Below are 24694 nucleotides of genomic sequence, written 5' to 3'. Positions count from 1 at the left end.
TGGTGCGATGCCAGGTGATGCAGTCAGATTGAAGGTTTGTAAAACTGAAGGATACAGTGTACAGACCCGTATGATAAAAGCGTTATTATTTTCACAAGTTGCAGCTGGGGTACAAATAACGCACGCACCGCGAGTATCGTTATTGTGGTCATATGCCTGATTCAGAGGTATACGAAATGTTGATATTTGCGCAGCTGAGGGATTTTTTGTACTGTGCATGCGTCAGTCGCATTGCGCAGTGCGGCAGTTGATTAGCGAAGGCGGACGCAGTGAGCATTTATTCACAAACTGACAGGTGACCATTTTGGGGGGGGGGGGGGGGTGTCAGCCTGTGACTGCGCCGCTGTATGCAGGTGTTAAGGCTCCGGCGGCTTAGGGTTGCTCCAGGGTCCATTGGTGCGACTGATGGTGCATTTATGTACGCAAGCGGTGGATCTGAGATGCTGCAGGTGGCCGTCTCTATACAAATACCCGCAGCTGAGGCATTAGCATATGTTTGCAGATTTGCTGCGTATAGAATTGCAGTCACAATGGCATTTGTGTCACCTCTGATTCAGGCCCTGTGTTAGAATCAGTAATCCCTACTTGTATGCAAAGTGGCTGCAGCTATGGCGTATGCAATGCAACACTGGTAACACTCTACAGGCTGGTGTGAAATGTAAAGTAGCCTAAGGGGTATATTCAATTGAAGTCGAAACTGCCGTCTTGTCGGAAAGACGGCAGTTTTCGACTTTTTCATGTCGGAAAGGGGTTCCGACCTATTTAATCCCCGGCTTTTTTATCCAACAAGTCGGGGAATTCGACTTGTCGGAAAGCACGTGGATCGACGGAATAGCTGCCGAACCGCATGCTTCTGTCGGAAACGGGGCCAATTCCGACAGGTTTTGGCCCTGTTTCCGACCATCTCAATTGACTTTAAAAAAAGTTGGATTGAGATGAGGAAGCTGAGAGGAGGAGAGAGGTGAGACAGGGGAGAGCCGCGGGGAGACGGGGGAGAGCTGCGGCTACAGCACAGCATATGCAGGAGGATATGGCACAGTCGCCGCTCACGGTAGCATCCACCCGGCTCCAGCAAGCGATGTCTTGCTTGCTGGAGCCGGGTAGACGCTGCCGTGAGTTCTGGCGGCAGTGCCACATCCTCCTACAACGCTGCTGTAGCGCTGATCTCCCCCGTCACGGCTCCCTCATCTCAATTCAACTTTTTTTAAAGTCGGATTGAGATGGTCATTGAATAGCCCATGTCGGATCCATTCCGACACATGCATGTCGGAATGGATCCGACTTCAATTGAATATACCCCTAAGTGTATTGCTCACAGCTAAATATCTAGGAGATTAAAAATGGCAAACGTTATTGTGTGTGAACTTTTACATATACTGATGTGTCCTCCTACATCTTTGCTCGTTACATTTAACGCGCGAGTGCCGTGTGACTCCATGTATTTGCATACAAAATGCTATGCTACAGTGTTTTCATGAAAAATGCTGTAACGTGACATTTCAGATACAGGGCCTAATTCTGAGGTGATCGCAGCAGCAAGTTTGTTAGCAATTGGGCAAAACCATGGGGGTAATTCCAAGTTGATCGCAGCAGGATTTTTGTTAGCAATTGGGCAAAACCATGTGCACTGCAGGGGAGGCAGATATAACATGTGCAGAGAGAGTTAGATTTGGGTGGGTTATTTTGTTTCTGTGCAGGGTAAATACTGGCTGCTTTATTTTTACACTGCAAATTAGATTGCAGATTGAACACACCCCACCCAAATCTAACTCTCTCTGCACATGTTATATCTGCCTCCCCTGCAGTGCACATGGTTTTGCCCAATTGCTATCAAAAATCCTGCTGCGATCAACTTGGAATTACCCCCCATGTGCACTGCAGGGGAGGCAAATATAACATGTGCAGAGAGAGTAAGATTTGGGTGGGGTGTATTCAAACTGAAATGTGAATTGCAGTGTAAAAATAAAGCAGCCAGTATTTACCCTGCACAGAAACAAAATAACCCACCCAAATCTAATTCTTTCTGCAAATGTTATATCTGCCCCCCCTGCAGTGCACATGGTTTTGCCCAATTGCTAACAAACTTGCTGCTGCGATCAACTCAGAATTACCCCCACAGATAGAGCCGCAATTACACACAGAATATAGGCATGCTGCTTATCATTTTAATCAGCAGAAGCTGCTTGTGTGTCATATTACATTACTTTGCGTCTAAGATGCATTTTGCGCAAAAAAACCCTCTCTGCGTTACCGAGTCCCGACACGGCATGGCGCGACTTCAAGGGCTGTTTAGCGTGACTGCAGCAAAGACGTAAGAGGTCACATAAGTACATAAATATTACAACATCTCTTTTTATACCGGATCAATTTTGATTTAAAGGAAATATCTACCTTTAGGGAATATTACTTCCAGGCAGACTTGTTTGTTTTCTCTGCCCCCGGATTCACTGACAAGTCTGTGGGTGTGAACACATTTGTGTCCAATGCTCAGACCTGAGGCTTCGAATATGAAAATAAATCTTCCTGGTCTACAGGAATCTCTGAAGGTGAAGATGCCCTTTAAATCTTCTGTTCCTTTTAAAGGTAAAAGATTCCAGATGCAGATTAAATATTGTTCTTATATCATAGGGGAAAGAGGTTGTTACTGTGTATCCAGGACGTTCTGTACTAATATGTGTCAGTATGGTGAGATTAGAAGCTATTCAACACACAATCATTTCTCCTTTTAGGATTTAAATGTTGATGAGTTTGAGGAAATCTTCAAGACAAAAGCCCAGGGACCAGCCATTGATGTCAGCTCCAGCAAGCAAAAAACAGCACCTAAAGGCTCCAACAAGGTGACATTACTAGAAGCCAACAGAGCCAAAAACCTGGCGATCACCTTGAGAAAAGCAGGAAAGACGGCGGAGGAGATCTGCCGGGCTATCCAACAGTAAGTACTGACCCTTTCAGTAAAACTAATGGGGATTGGGTAAAAACAGGAACGGTCTGGACCCTGGAACACCGGACCGGCTTCCTGCAGCGACCTTTGTCACTGTGGAGCTTGTAGTGCGACTACCATCCGTGGCGTGTCCTGTCTGGAAAGGTGTTACTGGGGAGTCGGGGTGGGAGAGATTACAGCTTTACTGCATTGTCCGGAACATTCCAGCTTGCATCCCATCCTCTGGACCAGATTCATAGATGATATATTCTTCATCTGGAAGGGAGATGAAGAATCACTCAAAAGTTTCAATATACACCTCAATCAGAACGATCGGAATCTCAAACTCACCACCACATATAGCAAGGAAAAAGTACAATTTTTAGATCTCAACATTTTCATAGATGAAGATCGAATACACACAAACACTTACAATAAAACTGTCGACGTGAACAGTTATATACTAGCCACCAGTGGGCATCATCCGACATGGCTCAATGGCATACCAATGGGACAATTTAAAAGACTTCGTAGAAACTGTTCCAAAATGAGTGATTATGAAACACAGGGGAAGGTTTTGAGTGACAGATTTAAGGGAAAAAACTACCACACCGAGACAGTACAAGTAGCCTTCGAAACAGCAAAAAAGATAGAGAGGCCCGCACTCCTTAACTACAAAGAGAAGCCAAAACAGATGACACAAATCGAAGAACCACTGTTCATAACACAATATTCAGACCAAGCCCATCAGATCAAAAAGATCATCACAAAACACTGGCAGATATTATTGCAAGATGACAATTTAGCTAAAGTTCTACCCCCTAACCCCAAAGTCATCTATCGAAAGGCTCCTGACATAAAGAAAAAACTAACACACAGCCACATACCGCCACCAAATCAGATACAAACCACAATAGATGGGTCACAGAACAAAGGAGGTTTTTACCATTGTGGGACCTGCTCAGGTTGCCATATGGTAACAGCAAGAAGCACATTACCCACTATCATGAAACAATCTGCAACTAACTCATACAGTTACAAAATCAAAGACAGAATCACATGCCACAGCAAAGGCATCATATACTTACTAGAATGTCCATGTAAGTTACAGTATATAGGGAGAACCGTCCGACCACTGAAAATCAGAATCAGTGAACACATTCGCAATATTAAACGAAAAACAGAAGATCATCCGCTCTCATTACACTTTAGAGACCATCATGAATCAAATCCCGCATTACTAAAGTTTACGGGGCTGAAAGAAATCAAGAAGAACTGGAGGGGAGGGGATTATATACAAAAAATAAATAAAGAAGAGTTACGTTTAATAATCTCCTTTGGCACACTAGCACCAAAAGGGTTAAACATTGATAATGAAATAAGGTCTATCATCTGCAAGTAGAACCAATCATTTAGTATACAGATATCCAATACCCAGAAAAAGCCCACAGGGAACATAGGATTATAAACCACTACAAAGTAGGAAAGTTATATATATCCCAGATATTTCATAACAATACCAAAGAATCCACTTTACCATAATTGTTGACACTCAAGAAACATCTTGAATTTTTTAAAAGCTCCGTGATCAGATAGCATACTAACAAGCCACATACCATTGCCACATAAAAAAAAAAGGGAATTTCATTTGCATTGCCATGTTTTCATACTTTCCCTGTTTCTGAAACTCACAAATGGGACAGATTGCAGGAACATGTGATCTGCCCCCTGCAATACTGACAACCTCAACCACCAATCAAAAAAAATAAAAAAATAAAAAATCATTTGCATTGCCATGTTTTCATACTTTCCCTGTTTCTGAAACTCACAAATGGGACAGATTGCAGGAACATGTGATCTGCCCCCTGCAATACTGACAACCTCAACCACCAATCAAATCAGTGGAACAAAGGAGGAACTGATGCTGGTCTCGCCCGCAAGCCAGTTTAACATCCAATACTGACAACCTCAACCACCAATCAAATCAGTGGAACAAAGGAGGAACTGATGCTGGTCCCGCCCGCAAGCCATTTTAACATCCACCACTATCAGAACACTGCAAAGACTCCCAGAGGAAGACCGATCCGGTTGAAACGCGTTGGAGGAGACGACTAAGAGACATCAAACCATTGGAGGACAGGAGAGTGCTGTGAGACCCTCGGACCTACGGCGCAGACATCGGTAAGCAGTACAAATGGACGGGCAGCAGGAGGACCACACAGGTGAGTACTCCGTTGTGGGGAGGTGCAACACTGCCACAGGCTCTGTTTAGATCCTGCGGCTGAACTCCCCCCCACGCGAACACAACCAACCCAGCGAGCGGCGCAGGCACACGGGGAGATCCCTAACAGGACGAACCGGAGAGCGGGTGCGCGAGCTGAGGGACGAGTCTGTCCGGAGCTGCCAGGAGGTTCCCGCTGCCCCCCGCACCTGTACATCTTACAAGTACGGCCGCAACGATAGTGCACGAATACCTGACTTCCACACGCAGAGGTACGGGACGCCGTCCTCTGCAACTATATGAATCTAATTACTAAAGACAGATTTTTAAAGCCCACGCAGTCCGGTCAGGACTAGAGACATTTCCACTGGAAAATCTATATTTGACTTTTAAAGCAACACAGCCAGATTTAATCATTACATATATATATATTTTTTCCAGCCCATTGGCCTTTGTGTCAGAACACACACGCCAAGAACCTAAAGGATTTAATCACCAATTTGAGTGATTAAAGGAATGAGTAAAACAGGTGCTCCCCGTGGAGCACACATTGTGATTACCACCCTTTTTCATGTTCAACAATATTTATCTGCACTGTTTCATTATATTGAGTGTCATATTTGATACATGTGAAAGTAAAACACACCTTTATATAAGTATCCATTTGCATCATTTCACGAGTACTCAAACTGTAGGGGATGAGCGCAGTCAGGTGAAAACCAGATATCCATATTGAACCAAAGGGCAAGGACACCCTTTTGACTAGCAGCACATCCCATACAGTAAAACCACCCCAGTGCGCAGATTACCTCCCTTTTTGTTAATTGGGTAAAAACAGGAACGGTCTGGACCCTGGAACACCGGACCGGCTTCCTGCAGCGACCTTTGTCACTGTGGAGCTTGTAGTGCGACTACCATCCGTGGCGTGTCCTGTCTGGAAAGGTGTTACTGGGGAGTCGGGGTGGGAGAGATTACAGCTTTACTGTATGGTCCGGAACATTCCAGCTTGCATCCCATCCTACACTACAAGCTCCACAGAGGCAGAGGTGTCTGCAGGAAGGCAGTCTGGAACGGCATTCCAGGGTCTGGACTGTTCAGTAAGCAGACTGCTTAGAGTTGTTTTTCAATGCTCCGCTAACCTGACACAATTTAGACAGCAACTGTCTCACAGTAAATAACAAATAGATTTCCCTTCCGATATATAGTAGAATGCGCCTCTCTCTCTTTGTGGAAAAGTCATGGCTTTCTGTATTTTTGCTTAGCTGCATTAATCAACATTCTACAGTAAATCAAGAAATAAATTAGCCTTAACTACTGCTGAGCTTATATGTTTTTTTCTCTGCCGAGAGCAGGGGTGAAACTAAATCTCAAGGGGAAAAGAAAAAGGGAGTGCTAGTGGATAACCCGAGGCTTCTTCCTTTTTTCCCCCCATGCTAAATTATCAATTAAATCATTGAATACTGGCATAAAGCTAAGTAGGCTCTCAAATGTTGGGTTATCCTTTAATCTGCCATAAAATGAGGTGACCTGTTTATGTTGCAAGATTGTTTCTAAACATACCTTGATCGTGCATTATTTATTTCTCAACTAATTATCTAATTATCCTGCAACCTTTATAAAGTAATTTTTATTCAGTAGTCTGGAGAGTAAGGTACAGACATTGCAGAACAAAATCATATCGCAAACATTACATCCATTCATATTGAATTACAGCCATGTTTTACACATATCTAACATCAATGGGATATCAGAATATTTTCAATAAGGATGTATATTAGGATTTCCTAATGTTCAGACTGTCATGATCTACAAAGTCCGCGACCAGCTATATTAGTCTTCATTATTTTTTAATATTTAAACCCGCAACCAAAACTATAAGAAAATAACAAACAACCAAAGAAAGGGCAAGGGAGGCAAAATTGAGAAGGAGATTTTGATTCAGGGCTCCATTAGTCATACACATAAATAAGTATATGGGCTCGCAGGGCCCAGCCGTCGTCGTCTCAGTAGGCATCAGGCACATTAGGTTATTGACATGCTTGCACTTCAGTGTCTACTATATTTGGGGAACAAGATGAGAGTGGGGGGAATCTAGCCATGGAGACCAAACTCTTTCAAACTTAGCTGATGCACCTTGCTTCATGTAGATGTATCTTTCCTTAATTATAGTGTCATTAATTAAGGCCTTAAGTGCGGATATTAACGGACCTTTGGGGGCCATCCACATTCTTGCAATGCAAACCTTAGCCAAGGCACATACATTTAGAGCATAGAGACCCCTTGAAACAGACTCAGGAGCAAGGCACCCCATTCCCAATATACAGAATTGTGGGGTAAGCAGTCCGCCAGGCACTCCCGTACTCTCCAGAATTGACCCGACCCCCGACCAGAACACCCTCAACCTCGGGCAGTCCCACACTAGATGCCAGTATGTTCCCACCGCCCCCCCACACTTAGGACAGAGATTAGATCTGCCCGTCCCAAACGCAGCCAGTCTAGCTGGAGTCATATATGTTCTGTGTAAAATGAAGAATTGAATCTGCTGATATCTAAGGGACTTGGTAACCTTAGCAGGGTATTCTAAAGCGAGGGCCCAGTCCTCCTCATCTATTAGACCCAAATCCTCCTCCCACTTTCCACGGAGACGCGTCAAAGGGTCCGCATGGAGCTTGGTAAGAAGATATCCATACGCAAGTGAGACCATCTTAGCCTGACCCAAAGTGGTCACAAATGTCTTGATGGGAAATGGGAGGATTCGCGGAGGTGATTCAGCAAATTGGGTCTGGAGGGCATGACGAAGCTGGAGGTATCTGAAGAAGTAGGAATTGGGTAGGTCAAACTCATCCCTCAGTTGTTGAAAGGATTTTAATGTATTATCTAGATAGAGTTGAGAGACAGATATCACCGATCTAGGGGCCCAAACCTCCCGTCCCTCAAGTGCATGCAGTTCAGGGAGCCAGTCAGAGTACCACAAGGGGGTATCCGGGTCTAGGTCGTCATATCTCAAGAGGTCTCTCAGGGCCCGCCAAATCTTTAGGGCCTGAAAAATGATAGGGGGAAGAAACCTAGCTATGCTCCCACTCAGTAACACCTGCATAGGAGAGAGGTAGGGAAAGTAACAACGGATAAACTCATAATGCAAAGAGTCTGTCTCCAAGTTTTGTGCCCATGTAGTGATATGAGTCAGCTGAGCAGCGAAGTAATATATCTGAAAGTTAGGTAGAGCCAGGCCGCCGTCAGATCTCTGTCTGGTAAGGGTATTTAGCTGTATCCTAGGTCTTTTATTAGCCCAGATCAGTGAGGACAGAACGCTATTCAATTTTCTAAAGAATGTTGGATAGATATACACCGGGGATTGGAGAATAATATACAGGAGTTTGGGGAGTATAATCATTTTAATGAGATTAACCCTGCCAGAGACCGTTAGTGGAAGCTTACACCAAGTCTTAATTTTGCCCATGACCCACTGCGTGGTCGGATCCAGATTCAGGGGGACAAAATCAGAAGGGTCATTAGTTATTTGGATTCCAAGGTACTTAAATTGTACCGTCCAACTCAAAGGCAGGGGGATTCCGGGAACAGTAGGAGGGGGGCCTATGACTGGCATAATGTATGATTTAGGCCAGTTAATTCTAAGGCCCGAATGATCTCCAAAGCTTTCTATCACACGCAGCAGGACGGGCATCGACCTGGTGTAATCCTGCAAAAACAACAACATGTCATCGGCATATAGAGCTATCCTATCTTCACGTGAACCTGTACATATTCCCACAATGTCCGGGTGCGATCTAATCAAGCATGCCAGGGGCTCGATGGCCAAGGCAAACAGCGTAGGGGATAGGGGGCAACCCTGCCTAGTACCTCGGGTCAATTGAAAAGATGGGGACACATAACCGTTCACCAAGATCCTGGCAGTTGGATGTTGATACAATAGTTTAATCCATTTTATATAATTGGGTCCAAATCCCATACGAGCCAACACCTCCCACAAATAAGCCCACTCAATGCTGTCAAAGGCCTTGGCCGCGTCCAGCGAGACCACAGCCGAGTCAGAAGGGGGTCCGTGCGGGAGCTGTAGAATGGTATATAGTCTACGTAAATTGATGGACGTGGACTTTCCTGGCATGAAGCCAGTCTGGTCCGGGTGAATTAGGGAGGTTATCACTGAGTTGAGCCGTATTGCCAATATCTTTGCCAGGATCTTGGCATCGGTGGGAATCAGGGAAATCGGCCTATAGGAGTCCAGAGATTTAGGGTCTTTACCGGGTTTTGGAATCACTATTATGACTGCCTCTGACATGGAGGGGGGGAGATCGTTATTGGCAAATATATCTAAGTACAGGGCATGCAGCCTGGGGCCAAAAAAATCAATATGATTCTTGTATACCTCAGAGGGAATTCCGTCACATCCCGGAGCCTTGCCATTAGGGGACATACCAATGGCCGCAGTCACCTCCTCTAGCGTTAAAGGTGCCTCCAGCAGCTCGCAGGCCTCAGAGGAGAGTGTGGGCAGCGGAACACCCCCCATGTAGCATGAAAGATCCGAAGTGGAGCGCTGCAGCTGTGAATTATAAACCTCAGAGAAGTAAGATCGAAATAACAGCGCAATGTCCGGTGTGGTGTCTACAAGAGAGCCATCCGCTCCGGACATTTGGGTGATCGTGGTGCCAGGACGATCGTAATGTATAAGACGGGCCAGGAGGCCCCCCGTCCTATCAGCCTGCATATATATATTAGTAGCTTTAAAAAGAAGGGAGCGAGAGTTTCTATCGGACAGGTGGGCCAACCAAACTGACTGAGCCGTCAGCCATCGTGTCTTTGTCGCGGGGGCGCTGTCAGCCAAATATTGGGACTCTAAGTCCCTAGCATCTTTTTCAAGGGCCTGTTCTCTCTCCCTAGAGGCCATTTTATGAGCCGCTATGCGTCCAATATATGAACCTCTCAAAAACGCCTTAAACGAGTCCCAAACTACTGTACCCGGGGCAGACCCTACATTGTCGCCAAAGTACCCCTCCCATTGAGTCTCCAGGTCACTGCAGTCCCCCAGCTGGGTCAGCCAAGAGGGGTGCAATTTCCAATAGGAGTGCCCCCTCTGACTTTCCACAGCAAGAGTCATCATCAGAGGGGAGTGGTCGGAAACCCCTCGAGCCTCGTAGTGGACGTCAATTATCCTAGGGACTAGGGTAGGGGACACCAGCATCAGGTCAATTCTGGAGAAGGAGCCATGAGTGCTGGAGAAGCAGGAGAACTGACGAACCGCGGGATGACGAAGTCGCCACACATCTACCCATTGCAAAGTATTCAAAAAATCCGCAAACTTGGTAGGACCTCCTCCCACCAGCGCAGCCTGTGGGGAGTGCCATCGGTCTATAGACAGATCCAGGACGTTATTAAAATCCCCCAAGCAAATCACTGGGGTATTAGGGGAGGGGGCTATGAAGGACGCAGCTTGTTGCAGCACATTATATGAGAACGGGGGGGGGACATACACTGCCAAGATGTAATATGGCTGGGAGTTCAGCTTACACTCTATAAATACATATCTTCCATACGGGTCAGTTTTAAGTGATATCAACTCGAACTGCACTGTCTTTTTAATCAGTACGGAGACACCTCTAGAAAAGGAGGAGTGGGAGGCATGATATGCCCAGCCCACCCAGGCCCGTCGTAAGGACAGTAACCTATGTCCCTCCAAGTGGGTCTCGCTGAGGCATGCAATATCCGGGTCATATTTCTTAATCATATTAAGTACCAAGGAACGTTTGATGTTGTTATTCAGACCTCGAACATTCCATGCCAGAATTTTCAGATTAATCATAACCCCCTATAAGCTCTATACACCTCCCGGATGGATCTCTCCCAGAATACATTTTGAGTATAGGCATTATCAACACCCACAAAACATGACGTATATGAGCCCTGCGTTGTAAGCCATAGCATCTGAATATAAAACATCCTTGCCTCAGTAAATACTTAAATAAGAAAAATAAGAAACTAAAGAAAAAAATAAAACCCCAAAAACAGCAAAAGGAGGCGCAACTAGCAGCTTCCCAATTAACCATTCCCTCCCCGTATACCACCCCGAACTTCGGCATACTTATATCCCGAACAATCAAGCTAACTACCAAGCGCTAGGAAGGCTAGATTCTCAACTGAACCTCCGACCTTCTCTGACCAACGCCGCTTGGCCGTGCAAGTCTTGAGCCACCAATGCAAAGAGGGGGGGCTCCCCGAACCATGATCAAGCCTTCGGTAGACCAAGTCCCGGGCTGTTTTCATAGGAGATCAGTCCGGAGCCAGTTGCCGAGCACCCGGTGCATATCTGTCCAGCCACTGGGCCGCCTCTCTAGGGGAGTTGAAAAACTTGGTCTCCCCATCCGCCACGACTCGGAGCCTCGAGGGAAACAGCATGGAATATGAAATGTTGAGGTCTCGCAGCCGTCTTTTGATGGGCATAAACTGGGCACGGTCCTTCTGAACGTCTGCGGCAAAGTCCGGGAAGGCCGATACCTTGATTCCATTGCGGACCAGCGGGCCCTTCGTGCGACCTAAGCGGAGAACTGAGTCACGGTCTTTATAGTGCAGGAATTTAGCGATGAAGGTGCGAGGAGGAGCACCTGGGGGTAAAGGGCGAGACGGTATCCTATGTGCTCGCTCCACCGTAAAATGGGCCGTAAAGGACTCAGCGCCATACAGTTCTTTAAGCCAGGATTCAAGAAATTCCTCCGGCTGCGAACCCTCTTCCTTTTCAGGCAGGCCTACGAATCTGACGTTGTTCCTACGCAGCCGTCCCTCCATGTCTAAGAGCTTGGTTTGAAGTGAGGAGACCTGCTGGGTCACCACAGATACAGACTGCTTAAGGGGGCCACATAAATCTTCCAGGTTGGAGACCCGTGTCTCCGCCTCACCCACTCGCTCTCGGATACGTTGTACATCTTGGCGGAGCAAGGAGAGATCGCACTGCACCTTCTCCATCTTATCGGAGAGACGTTGTTCACTGCCGGCTATAGCCTCGAGCACTTGTTGGATAGACGGCGCCCCCACTGCCTCCGGGGAATTAGCCGCTGTCTCAGGAGGGGAGGTCGAATGTATTGGAGAGGCTTCATGAGAGGGAGCCGGTGCAGCCCTAGAGTTGGGTTGTCTGGTGAATTTTTCAAGTTTGGCCGCGGCCGCACTCCGGCCGCCTCCCACCATGTTGAGCGGGACCAGTCACACTCTTCCCAGAGTAATGTTATAGTATAGGGTTGAAGCAAGATAATGGATGCAGCCAGGCCACGTATAATCAGTGGCGGGAATCAACCGCGTCCAGTAAATATGTCAGAGTGATAAAGTAGGATGATGGTACGTAGTACACTGTGGGAGAATGATGCAGCACAGCAATGTAGGCAGATCTGATCTATGTGCAGTTCCTGTATGTTATATTGGAAGGGCCGTGCAATATAAATAGCTGACTTCGTCTCCAATCTCAGGTAGGTATTAGCATAGTTATTAGGATAGTAGTAGTAGGAGAGATCAGAGTGTGGTAAACAGATCTTGTGTGCATAAATAGATCACTGGGCAGCACAGATGAGAGCAGCCCTTTCAAGCATGTAGATCAGTTTCCCTTCTCACAAAATGGCCGCAGTGTCTTTTCCCCTTCCCCAGAAGTACCCTTTATTTTTCTCCTCTTCTCCGGGTATTAGAGCTCCGGGCCTCAGCCTATCTAGGAGAGGAGAGGCACCTTCCACCCCCCAGGCTTTTTAGGGTGCTTGTAGGTGTTATTGTCCCGTCGCTCGAGCTCCGCTGTTTTCCGCGGCCGAGGGCGCCGAAATCGAGGCCGGGGATGCAGAGGAGGGCTAGGCCGCAGGGCCGGAAGTCAGCCGGCGCCGTCCCTCGAGTCCCGGAGACCGCGACAAACGGCGTCCCGGATCGCACGGCAGTACAGGGGAGGTATGCAGCCCGGGCAGGCTCACCAGGAGGGTCAGGATGGGTAACAGGAGAAGTTTGTTCGGGGAGCTCCCGAGATCCGCTCCCTACTCCGTTGCTGCCGTGGCCACGCCCCCATCCTGCAACCTTTATACATGGAGAATCTGTTTATTTTTCCTCAATTATGGATTGGCCAAACATCCAGCAATTGGGCAACTGCATGAGAACATTTTAAGATAAAGGGGTAAATTTACTAAGATAGGAGTTCTATTTAAGATGGGATGTTGCCCATAGCAACCAATCAGATTCCAGGTTTTATCTTCTAGAAGGTGCTAGATAAATGAGAAGTAGAATCTGATTGGTTGCTATGGCCAACATCCCATCTTAAATAGAACTTCCATCTTAGTAAATTTATCCCAAAGTTGCTAAAGATGATCATAGATCACCTGTAAAAGAGAATGTTTAGTACATTTTCTAATGGAAGGTGTACAGTATCAAGCCTTTGGGAGAGATCAGAGCCGGATTAAGGAGGGGGCCCTGGGGGTACGAACCCCGGTTTCCCCTTTCCAAAAGGGCCCCCTGCCACACCACAGATCGGATCTCTCTTCCGATCCGATCTGCGGTGATACGCTCCCGTCCCACCTCACTGCAGCGGCAGCCGCATAGACAGGACAGCTGAGCTGAGCGACGGCTCAGCTGTCCAATAATGTATGAATGAAGCAGCCCGCCGCTCAGTCATTGGCTGGACGTGCAAGCTGCAGGGCAGGAGGGATCCCTAGCAGCGTGGCATGTGTCTATGTTCTACTTGGGGAGGCTGTGTCGCCAGCAGAGTAAGGCTGGCTGTATAAAAAGTAAGACTGTATTTGTATACACACACATATATATATATATATATATAAAACCATATATATATAAAACCATATATATATAAAACCATATATATATATATATATATATATATATGTATATGCAAAGCAGTCAGCGGCACTCACGGCTCCCACACAGGGAAATGATGAGACACAGTCAATGTGTGGTCAACGTTTCAATGTTGTTCAAATAAACATTTTCTTCAGGACATAAAAGACAAACAATTACAGTACATACCTTTATACCCGTCCGAGGAAGTCCGTGGCGCCCGCCGTCCGCCGGGTCTCAGTCCATCAGTGATGAAGTCACGGAGCCGCGCCGGCCGCAGCGTCACGGAGAACCCCGGACCACCTCTGTGAACAAATAGCAGCGTAAGCTGTATAGTGCATAACAAGGCTGTTGCACTTCAATGTTTGAGATTAGCTTGGATAAATTGCAACATTTTGAGCACATAAAGTGACTGGATAGAGCAACATGTGTTAGCATATATGGATACAAAGTAATACACAAAGTACTTGAAGCTGTAGTTATGTGAATGGGAACTTAAAATGTTCACCTGCTGATGCATGCTGTTGACTCTTAAGAAAAACTAATTAAAAAAATTAAATTATGTCACAGGAAAAAACTGCTATGTTATATCTTGGTCCATAATAATAAATTGCTTGGTTTATAGAAGAACACAGTTAAAACACAATAGAGAACCGTATATTGGAATCATACAATAAAAGATCAAAATATGTAACGTTCGTTAAGCCCTTTGGGCGACAAAGTGTCCAGTAGGAAAATCCATCTGGATTTTCCTACTGGACACTTTGTCGCCCAAAGGGCTTAACGAACATTCTGGGTTACACTGTTTCCCTTAAATAATGACACACTTGTTTATGATTAACAGTGTATACATATATGTGTTCTTTGTTACATATTTTGCCACCTCTCTCAAAGTCCAGTGAATAGTGTTATTCACTGGACTTTGAGAGAGGTGGCAGCATTGAAGCACTCAAACTACATGATTTGAGGCCAACAAAATTTTTATCAATCCAGTGTTGCGTAAAAACACACAGTACATGGGTCTGATATAAATTTATAGACCTACTCCACTATTTTTGACTATTTTTATAAATAATAGTCAAAGGAATTGTCACTTTGGTTTCAGTCTATGAGTCCGTTAGGTCCAATATTGGTGTAGGCTTATCTTGATCTTATAAATATGGATTTCGTCTGGAGTTCATTAGCCTCAGACTTATTTTGATCTAATACCCCTGAGGAAGTCCTAAGGGACGAAACGCGTCGGGTTCTACATCTGATTAAACCTAATTGGTATATATTTGAATTGGGTTCTGCATCTGATCAAAAACCTAATTGGTGTATATTGAAATCTATAGATGTTATATCCATCCTGTATGGTGATAATGTTATTTGATAATATGAAATAGAGATAACATTGTGTTTTATGAATACATTTTTTAAATTATTTTGACTGTCTGTAATAGATTAATAAGTCATTAGCGCCCTCAGATTTTGTGTGTATATAATATTTTTGAATCCTTGCTGACGAGGGATTCTTCTAGAGGTGCTGCTTATATATCCCGAGCGCAACTTGGTACCACTCTTGTGTATATATATATATATATATATACACACACATGTATGTTGATATAATTCTTCTGCTTTCTCTTTATTAGGGGCCCCACTGTCTTAAGTGCCCCGGGCCCCCCATGGTCTTAATCCGGCCCTGGGACAGATAAAGCGTAGATGTTGCCCAGAGCCAATAGTCAGCTTTATATGTCAGTAAAGCTATTACATTGAAAAGCGAATTATTGACATGGTACAGAATTATTTTATAGCATCAACTGGGTAAAATAACAAACATACTACTTGAAAATGGAACTGATTTATGGTGCAAGCTAAAATTTTATAGTTATTTGGGGAAAATTTGTTTCATTCATTTTATTGATGTACCTGGATATCACAGATAATAAATGAAAGTCATCAAGTGATCATGTCAAAACTGGTTAGTAAAATGACTAGTGAGGACAGTGCTAAAATGAGAGTAGGTCGGTGTATAGGTAGAGATTTTTATAATAATGGATGTTAGTGGAGAAGATCTATTCAATCTGCTGGTGAAACCAAGATACAGTCACCACTACGTTGCTCCCTGTGCCGGGAGAGAAGGCGCAATACAGAGATTCGGGGAGGGATGAGACAATATCACTTCCCCTCAAGCATTTGCATGAAATTCTACCGAACTCGCCACCAAAAGATATTATTATCCTTTATTTATATGGCGCCACAAGGGTTCCGCAGCGCCCAATTGCAGAGTACATATGCACATAATCAAAACAGGAAAACAATGTATTACAGTTGAAGACAATATAGGACAAGTACAGGATAAATAAGCATAACTAAACCAGTAGACGACATAGATATAAGTTCCAAGGTGACCAAAAAACTGCGGGATTTGGGCAGTTGAGGATTATTAAAGTAAGAAAAGGATAAGCACATGAGGGAAGAGGGCCCTACTTGTGAGAGCTTACATTCTAAGGTATTTTAACATTTTCGTGACAGAGATTTGCATTATCTAATGCATTAACAATTTGATGCGTATCGTGAAAAATACATTAACATAAAAACCAGGTGTAAAACGCCTTTATCAAAAACTTGTTTGCAAAAATAGCCTTGAAACAGTAGTTACTCCTTGGTCTGAAAGTTTTGTTTCCTCTTCCTATATAAAGATGCTTTGCTCATGTGCTCTATTTGACTAACTGACTTGTTATTCTGCAGCCCCAGCCTTCAGTGAGAGCTGAATTTCTCCCAAAGTATGTAATAAGTCCCCAGCTTTGTCACAGCAACAACAACAAAAAAAATTAAAGAAATAAGTAAGAGAAAAAAATCTATAATTTTAATAAAAACAAAATTAAAAAAATATATATTTATTTAACTACAGCCAAGCAACCAATGAGAATTTTTTTTTGCTCTACATAGCATTAAAAAATGAAAGCAAGGGTCTGATTTGTTGGTTATTGCACATTTTTGTGAATAAATACAGTAACTATCCCCCAGGAGAGCTGTAGTATTTAAATTTGGTCTGCTTAGCAGCTGTGCACTACAAGTTCCAGCATGGATGGCAGCTCACAGATTTCCTACCACTGGCTTAGACTGTATGACTAAATGGAGAACATTTCTCTCCCTCCAATATCCAGACAGCAGAAATACAAATAAAGTGGAGCATTCCCATTGTTATCGTTACAACAAATCAATAATTCCCGTCTCTCTGTATTTTCTCCAATTGATACTGAAGATTATGTATCTTAGTGATATATTCTCTTTCTGTCTTTTTCCAGACATGGTGTCTCATCTAAAAAGCTCTTTAACGCTGCGTTCTGCATGACGTCTGGGTTGTTCTTTGTTTTAGCTAAACAATGGAGGACGATAGGTTTATCTGTCTCTGCTCTTGTGAAAGTTTAGGAAAAGTACAACAGTTTTTTTCTACACGAGCAATGATAATACAGTTTCACAGGTTGTTATAGCATGTGGGTAGTTTCTGCTATATGGGATCAAATGTAATTACGGTATGAGTTTAATAAAGTGATGTTTTTTTGGGCAGTTTAGCCATGGAATTTAAAGTCATAATTTAAAGGAAAAAAGAAAAATCACTGCTTTAAATCCTCCTGAAAAATAGGCAATACATCTGCACAGGATCAACTGTTAAACAGATCAGTGGTTTATATTACGTGGATCCCAAGATACTGCATGCGATAATGTAAAAAGATAATCAAGTATTTTCTGTACTTCTCAAAAAAATGAAACCCGCAACACAGCCCTGTAGCACATTGTTGCTCTGCTGTTTTATTTTAGAGCTTTTGCTATCATGGTGATACAACAATGTATAGCAAAATGATGGAAATGTACTCACTAAGATAGTGGTTCCCAAAAATTTTTGAATCACGGCACCTTAGAGTAGGCATTCCCAACCACGGTCCTCAAGGCACACCAACAGTGCAGGTTTTAGTGATATCCAGGCTGCAGCACAGATGGTTAAATCAACATAACTGAGGTGCTAATTAAGTCACCTGTCCTCAAGCCTGGATATCACTAAAACCTGCACTGCAATAACACTTTTACATCTGTAGCATGGGTCGCAGCCATGTCGCCTGACACGGCTGCGACCCGTGCTGCAGCCCCCTTTCCCACAGCGCTCACCAACCCAGGCATATTGATCTCCCAGAGCCACCCTCCCATACACTGTGAACGGGAGCCGTGTCATCTCGACACGGCTCCCGTTCACACTACACCGCTTACTGGGTTGAACAAGTGTTCAACCTGAAAAGCTACCCGGGTAGGATTCCCGGATCACTTGATCCGGGAATTTGCAGGGGGACCCTTTTCCACTAGGAAAAAACACAGGTAAATACGCGCCCCCGCGCATTTACCCGTGTTTTAAAAGCTAGTGGAAAAGGGGTATTAGTGTGCCTTGAGGACCGTGGTTGGGAATGCCTGCCTTAGAGTGTCAGAATTTTTTTTTCACATCACCCCTAGGCCAAAAGTTTCTTATTGAGAAATTTACTAAGAAATATTAAATTAAGTAAATTATGTCTATATGTCATGCTTAGGTTCAATTGTGTGATGAGGGACAGGATTTCATTCTGTTTGTCCACATATTTTCTGATTTGCAGTCACCAGTACTGGCTTTGCCTATTACACTGACCGTAAATAATTTTAAATGGTCCTGGACCACCAATCCGAGGCACCCCTGCAAGTGTCCCAAGGCACCCCAGGGTGCGTAAGCACACAGTTTGAGAATCACTGCACTAAGAGGAACTTAAGTCACAAACATCCCATACTGTACATTCCCTTAGGGTAAATATGGTGAGTGGCACCAAATTGCTGTTTGTGTGGGCACAAAGCAATACTGCTCCCCTCTGTCCTCTGTAAATGCCTTGGCAAATACAGCTCTTGCTTCCATGTTTGAGAAAGCTCCCAGTGCCACAGATCACCAGCTGCTTCCTCGTATACTCTAGCAGGGGCGGATTGGCCGTAGGGCTCACCAGGAAGATTTCTGGTAGGCTGACGTGTCTGTGGGGCCTGTTTTGTGTGTTGTCATGTGGCCCCATCCCACCCATGACAGGCAGCCCACTGCACTCAGGGGGTCATTCCGACCTGGCCGCAATAGCGGACCTCATCGCAGTTTGCCGGGTGTGGTCTCATCACCAATGGATGCGACCACAATGTTATTGACAGGCGAGGCCGTTGCGGGGGCGGAGTTTCTATGTTGCAAGGGCAATGCCAGGAAAACGGGGGTGGGCCGGGACCTTTTTCAGGGCGACTGCGTGACGTCACACGCAGCCGCTCTGGAAAAAAAAAATGTCCGCTGACCTCCTGGCGCGCTTCCAGGGGTTAACTTTAGATCCAATACATTCACAATTAGATTGCGGACGCATCGGGAGGTGGCCCCACACATGTTGGGCGACCTTGCCCTGTGCTGGGCAGCCCTCGGCATGTGCAGAGATGAACGCAGATCTGGTTGTGTATGCAGTGATCTGCGTTCATCTCTGAATAACCCCCTGAGTAGACTACATTGTCCCCATTCATTCTGTTATTCCATGTCTGCAGTACAGTGATGTTGCCATGGCTACACGATATGTTATACCTCCTGTGGTGCCCACGTCTGAACACTTCTACAAAATTTTACAGGGCCTCTTTTAGTTCCCAATCCACCCCTGGTCTCAGACACAACAGCAACAAAAGACGCAAGGAAGGCTGCAATTGCATACAATCAGGCCCTACGAGGAGGGATCCTGCCCCCCTCAACAGACCCCACCCTCTCATCAGACCGCACCTTCATTAGGGCTGCTTCCATAAATTTCCATCCCAATCCACCCCTGGGTCTATTCATGAAGCAGTGAAAAGGGTGGAGAAGTGAGCCAGTGGAGAAGTTGCCCATGGCAACCAATCAGCATTGAAGTAACATTTATAATTTGCATACAATAGAATTGTACGGGGCTCACTTCTCCATTAATTTCACTGCTTCATTAATAGACCCCAAAGTACCAACCAGTAAGCTTCTAACTGTTATTTTTCTAGCACAGCCTGTAAAATAACAGTTAATTGGTTGGTACTTTATCTCTCTCCAATATTTGATAAATTCCCCCCACAGTCAGTGCATTAGGAAAGTGGTACTTGCCATAAGCTATGATGATACAGGTGGGAGAGATAATGTACTATGGAGGTGAGGTGATAACCTTGTGTTGGTCATATAGAATTGTAACTCCTTATGGAAGGCATGGCAGTGCGACTGGTCTCCACCCAGTTGAAGCATGACCGATATTTGGCCAGACAACTGACGGTCAATCTGGCAGTTTTTGCAAATGACAATCACATGGTGCCAGTAATTTAGACTCGATTTTGTTTGGGCTAACCAATAATTCTGCCACCATAGTGACCTGATCGAAAAGGTCGACAGTTCATCATGACAATGGTCAACATACAAATGGTCTACACCTGTTTTTCCGGTGTTTCAAGTTTACCCAACATTTGCTTGATTTACTAACCACATGGGCTACGACTGGGAATAGCAACCTTGCCTTAAGTGTGGTGAGCTAATCGGGCCTGCAAGGGTCAGTGTTTCTACTGATGGTGGTTACAGAGCATGACCGTTTGACCCTATCGACTTTGACCACTGTCGGCTTTTCATATGTCCACCTGTTGTATCTGTCAACTTTTATGCATGTTGACCATATAGTGTCGAACTATTGACTGTCTATCTAGACTTCTATACCACACTAGATTTGGTAGCCATCAAAAGAAAGTTCAATTCATCCACGTCGTTGGCTCCAGGTGACTGTATATACTGGCCTGTTGTTCCACTTCATTGTATGTTACAGCTGAAACTTTTCCCTACCTGCACTCAAGGACATGTCAAGCAAATCATTGATCTTAGCATACAGTACACAGCACAGCCTGCACTGAGGGGCGGATGTATTAAGCCTGGAGAAGTGATAAAGCAGTGAGAAGTGGAAGGTGATAACGCACCAGCCAGTCAGCTCCTAACTGTCCTATTTGAAACTCGTAGTGATTGGCTGGTGCATTGTCACCTTCCACTTATCACTGCTTAATCACTTCTCTGGGTTAATACATCTGCCCCTGAGGGAGAGTATCGTGGCAGGATGCACGCTAAATTCATTGCCAGCCTCTTGGCTCTTCGCATTCTATAAAACGGTGTTTTCAGATAAAAGTTTGAGATAAGTTACAACATACACTTTATGAGGGCGGAGGCAGCCATTATAAATACTGAATTAATTTTTGTCTTGCCAATTTATAAGGAAATAATGAAACTACCGAGGCATGAACGGTCAGCACTCAGTGTAGCTGCTTTCACTCTGAGTAGATGGATATTAATATTAGGTATCTATGGTTTTGCTGATCCTGTGCATTTCTTATTATGATGACTTAGGTTTGACCTGAGAACGTTGCCCGTGGACTTTGTGGAATGTTTGATGAGATTCATGCCCACAGAGGCAGAGGTGAAAGTATTTCGGCTCTATGAGAAGGAGAAGAAGCCTTTGGAGAACTTGTCCAATGAGGATCGCTTCATGATGCAGTTCAGCAAGATAGAGAGGCTGATGCAGAAGATGACCATCATGGCCTTCATTGGAAACTTCTCAGAGAGCATTCAGATGTTGACACCGGTATACATGAAGTTTTTTCTCTGTAGTGACATAAAGAAGGGTTGGGAAATGATCACCCACTGACGGTGATTGTATTTAGTGATAAGTGGAGTGTATCATAGAGAGGAAGAGACAGTCACCTATTCAGACCTGGCAGCAGGTCTGCGTCTGCATGTAGATTCCCGACTAACGGGAATCTGCGGCTGCGAAAGGTCCATACCGTGCATGCGGAGAACAGGCCTTGCAATCTCATTGGCACTGCCCCTCTGCCAAATAGGATGCGGCATTGAAGGGGTGGAGAGGGAGCAGGAGGAGGCCTACATTCCCAGAAAAGGGTGCATGAGGACAGAGGGCAGAGCTAGGGCTCTGCGTGATACTATACAGACTCGCGGCAACTGCTTACGTCTTTCAGCTGAGTAAGGTGGAGCTACTCAGCTGGCCCTCTGTGGTGAACATCACGACTGACGGTTGCGATGTTGGATCCCAGCTTGCAACGTCGGTCACAGTGCTGGGTTTGCAGCTACGTGAAAAAGGGGTCTATTCTAATGACACGTCTCCTGCATGTTCCTCCTTCAGATTGGAAGGAAATACAATACTGTTTGCATGCAGCATTGCATTTCCGTCCATCTCTGAATCAGGCTCATAATGCACTAGTAATGGACAGTGCACTTGATCGGATAAAGGGCCTGAATCAGAGTTATACAAAGCCGATGTTCCCACGGAACAGAGCAGTTATCGGCAGACTGCACATTTGCTGCATTCATATTGCACATGCGTCAAGGTACTGCTGCGATCCGGGACACAATGAGGATTCCTTCGCAAAATAATTGACAGGAAGTGACTGATTGGGGGTGGTAACATGGTGTTAGCGGACTAGTTAGTGGCTGTAAAAACGCAGGTGTGTCATGGCTGTTTTCAGGGCGTGTATCTAACATCAGCTGCGAGCTGTAACTTACAAAAATTGCGAATGAGTTGTAATGTCTCCGGTGGGCATCTGTTTTCATTTCTAGGTTGCAGCTTTACTTGCTATCGGCATTTGCTTTGCGGAGACAATCGCACTTTCAGCTGCATTAGCGTACTTCTCTGAATCAGGCCCAAAGTCCCTAAGTGATTTATATTTTATGGGTGGTCTTCAGTATGCCGGCTGTCGGGATCCCGGCGCACAGTATACCGGCGCCGGAATCCCGACAGCCGGCATTCCGACACTTATTCTCCCTCGTGGGGGTCCACGACCCCCCTGGAGGGAGAATAAAATAGCGTGGCGTGCGTAGCGCGGCGAGCCCGCAAGGGGCTCATTTGCGCTCGCCACACTGTCAGTATGCCGGCGGTCGGGCTCCCGCCGCCGGTATGCTGGTCGCCGGGAGCCCGACCGCCGGCATACCATACTACACCCATATTTTATAGTACCAGCAATGATCAGAAATGTCCTCTAATAGGAGCATTGCTATAACTCTGTAGCCTTTGTCATCCTCAGAAACTTCTGAATATTGTAAAATTAATGCAGTGCCATATACATATCAGTCTTATATCCCTTTTACATGGAGTTTACGTATAATTCACCAGTATGCTATTTGTTGTTTTATAATTGAATACATTGGTCTTTTATTAAATGTCATTGCTTTTGATTTTTTTGCAGCAACTTCATGCAATAATAGCTGCCTCTGTTTCCATTAAATCATCTCAGAAGTTAAAGAAAATACTAGAGGTATGGATGGATTTTCTCTGGTAACAATGAATCTTTGTGTTACAGTATATTAGCTATTATAGCAGCAATGTACTTACTATAACATTCATTTATTAATTGCAATATTATTTTCTGTGTAGATTATTTTGGCCCTTGGGAATTATATGAACAGTAGCAAACGAGGAGCCGTGTATGGCTTTAAACTGCAGAGTTTAGACTTGGTAAGTACTTACTGACGTGCAGTAAACATTACAAAGTTATAGGTAGGAAAGCGATCGTGGAACTACAACTGCCAGCATGTCCTGCCAGCTTTTCCAAATCAGGTGAGTGATCTGCTAATGCATTCATTGGGATATATAACAGAAAAGAAATATGCCCCCACTCGGTTTTACCCATATTGTAAAGGGTAATACCAGGTGAGTGGCAATATTAATGAGCCAAAATTAAACACTTACCTTTCACATGGATATATTATGGTTTTAAAATAGACATTGGATAGAATTGGTTTCTTACTTGGTCTCCAGGGGCGCAGCAGGAGCGGGGCTGTCTTCTCTCTAAGCTCCGCCCCAGTCATGGCAAAATGATGCAATTCATGGGTCCATGGGGAGGGGGTGGGGTTACATAAAACAAATTTGCATTATTTAGCCATGCTCCCTCTGTACGTTGCCCGTATTTCCCAGATATAATCTCCTCATCCTGCCCACTTCACTAGGAGTGGGCAAGATGCAGGAGATTCGGCCACTCATCCGTGGGTGTGGGGGACTGGACAAAAATTTGTATGTCTCCTGCAACTTGTGGGAAAGTAGGTAAGTATGGTCCAAATTTAATTTTCGATATAAATCAAAATAGCGTTCCTATGATAATGATGCAGGTGTCTAAGCCTCACATTTCTGCCCCCTCATTTAAATCCCCTTGTACTGTATATTATTATTTTTTTAGATACTTTCTAAATTTTTCTCACCATTGCATTGGGCAGTACATATAGAGAAACCTGTCCGTGTGGTCTTTCATATTTTTAAACCTTAACACAATTTTTGCTACAAAAAAGGTCTTATAGCACCCCTGCAGGCAGAGAGAAGGTACTGTAACAGCCAAATAGTATAGGTAAAAATCTATAAAAAATTGCTAATATATATTGATATTATATATTGAATATATCATGGCTGAATGAATGTAAGACAATATGTCATAGTAATATGAATTTCATTTTCCACATAAACAATTTTAAGCAATGGATTGTATCAGAAATATAAAATAAAGGTACAATTTATAAAGTTAGAGTCAAAATCTTGTCACAATTATTAAAGTAATTAAACTTTGTCAATGTGTAGAAACTAGGGGACAAAGTTTAATTACTTTAATAATTGATATCAAGTGTGAACCGATTTTGACTATAACTTAATACATTTTACCTTTCTTTTATATTTCTGATG

General features: G+C 44.5%; 1 protein-coding gene across 8 annotated transcripts in view; it reads left to right on the top strand.

The window, feature by feature from the left end:
* Nucleotides 1-24694, top strand: part of FMNL2 (formin like 2) — a 446274-nt gene that overhangs the window by 392181 nt on the left and 29399 nt on the right. For all 8 annotated transcript variants that reach the window (XM_063933532.1, XM_063933537.1, XM_063933536.1 and 5 more), the window contains 4 exons: nucleotides 2730-2932; nucleotides 21364-21598; nucleotides 23214-23282; nucleotides 23402-23482. In XM_063933532.1, the coding sequence (XP_063789602.1) occupies nucleotides 2730-2932; nucleotides 21364-21598; nucleotides 23214-23282; nucleotides 23402-23482 (588 nt within the window). The remainder of the gene's footprint in view (nucleotides 1-2729; nucleotides 2933-21363; nucleotides 21599-23213; nucleotides 23283-23401; nucleotides 23483-24694) is intronic.

The sequence above is a fragment of the Pseudophryne corroboree genome, chromosome 7, assembly GCF_028390025.1.
Source record: "Pseudophryne corroboree isolate aPseCor3 chromosome 7, aPseCor3.hap2, whole genome shotgun sequence".
Lineage (NCBI taxonomy): Eukaryota > Metazoa > Chordata > Amphibia > Anura > Myobatrachidae > Pseudophryne > Pseudophryne corroboree.
Note: the sequence above shows the minus strand (reverse complement) of the source record. Positions and strands in the feature narration are given on the sequence as shown.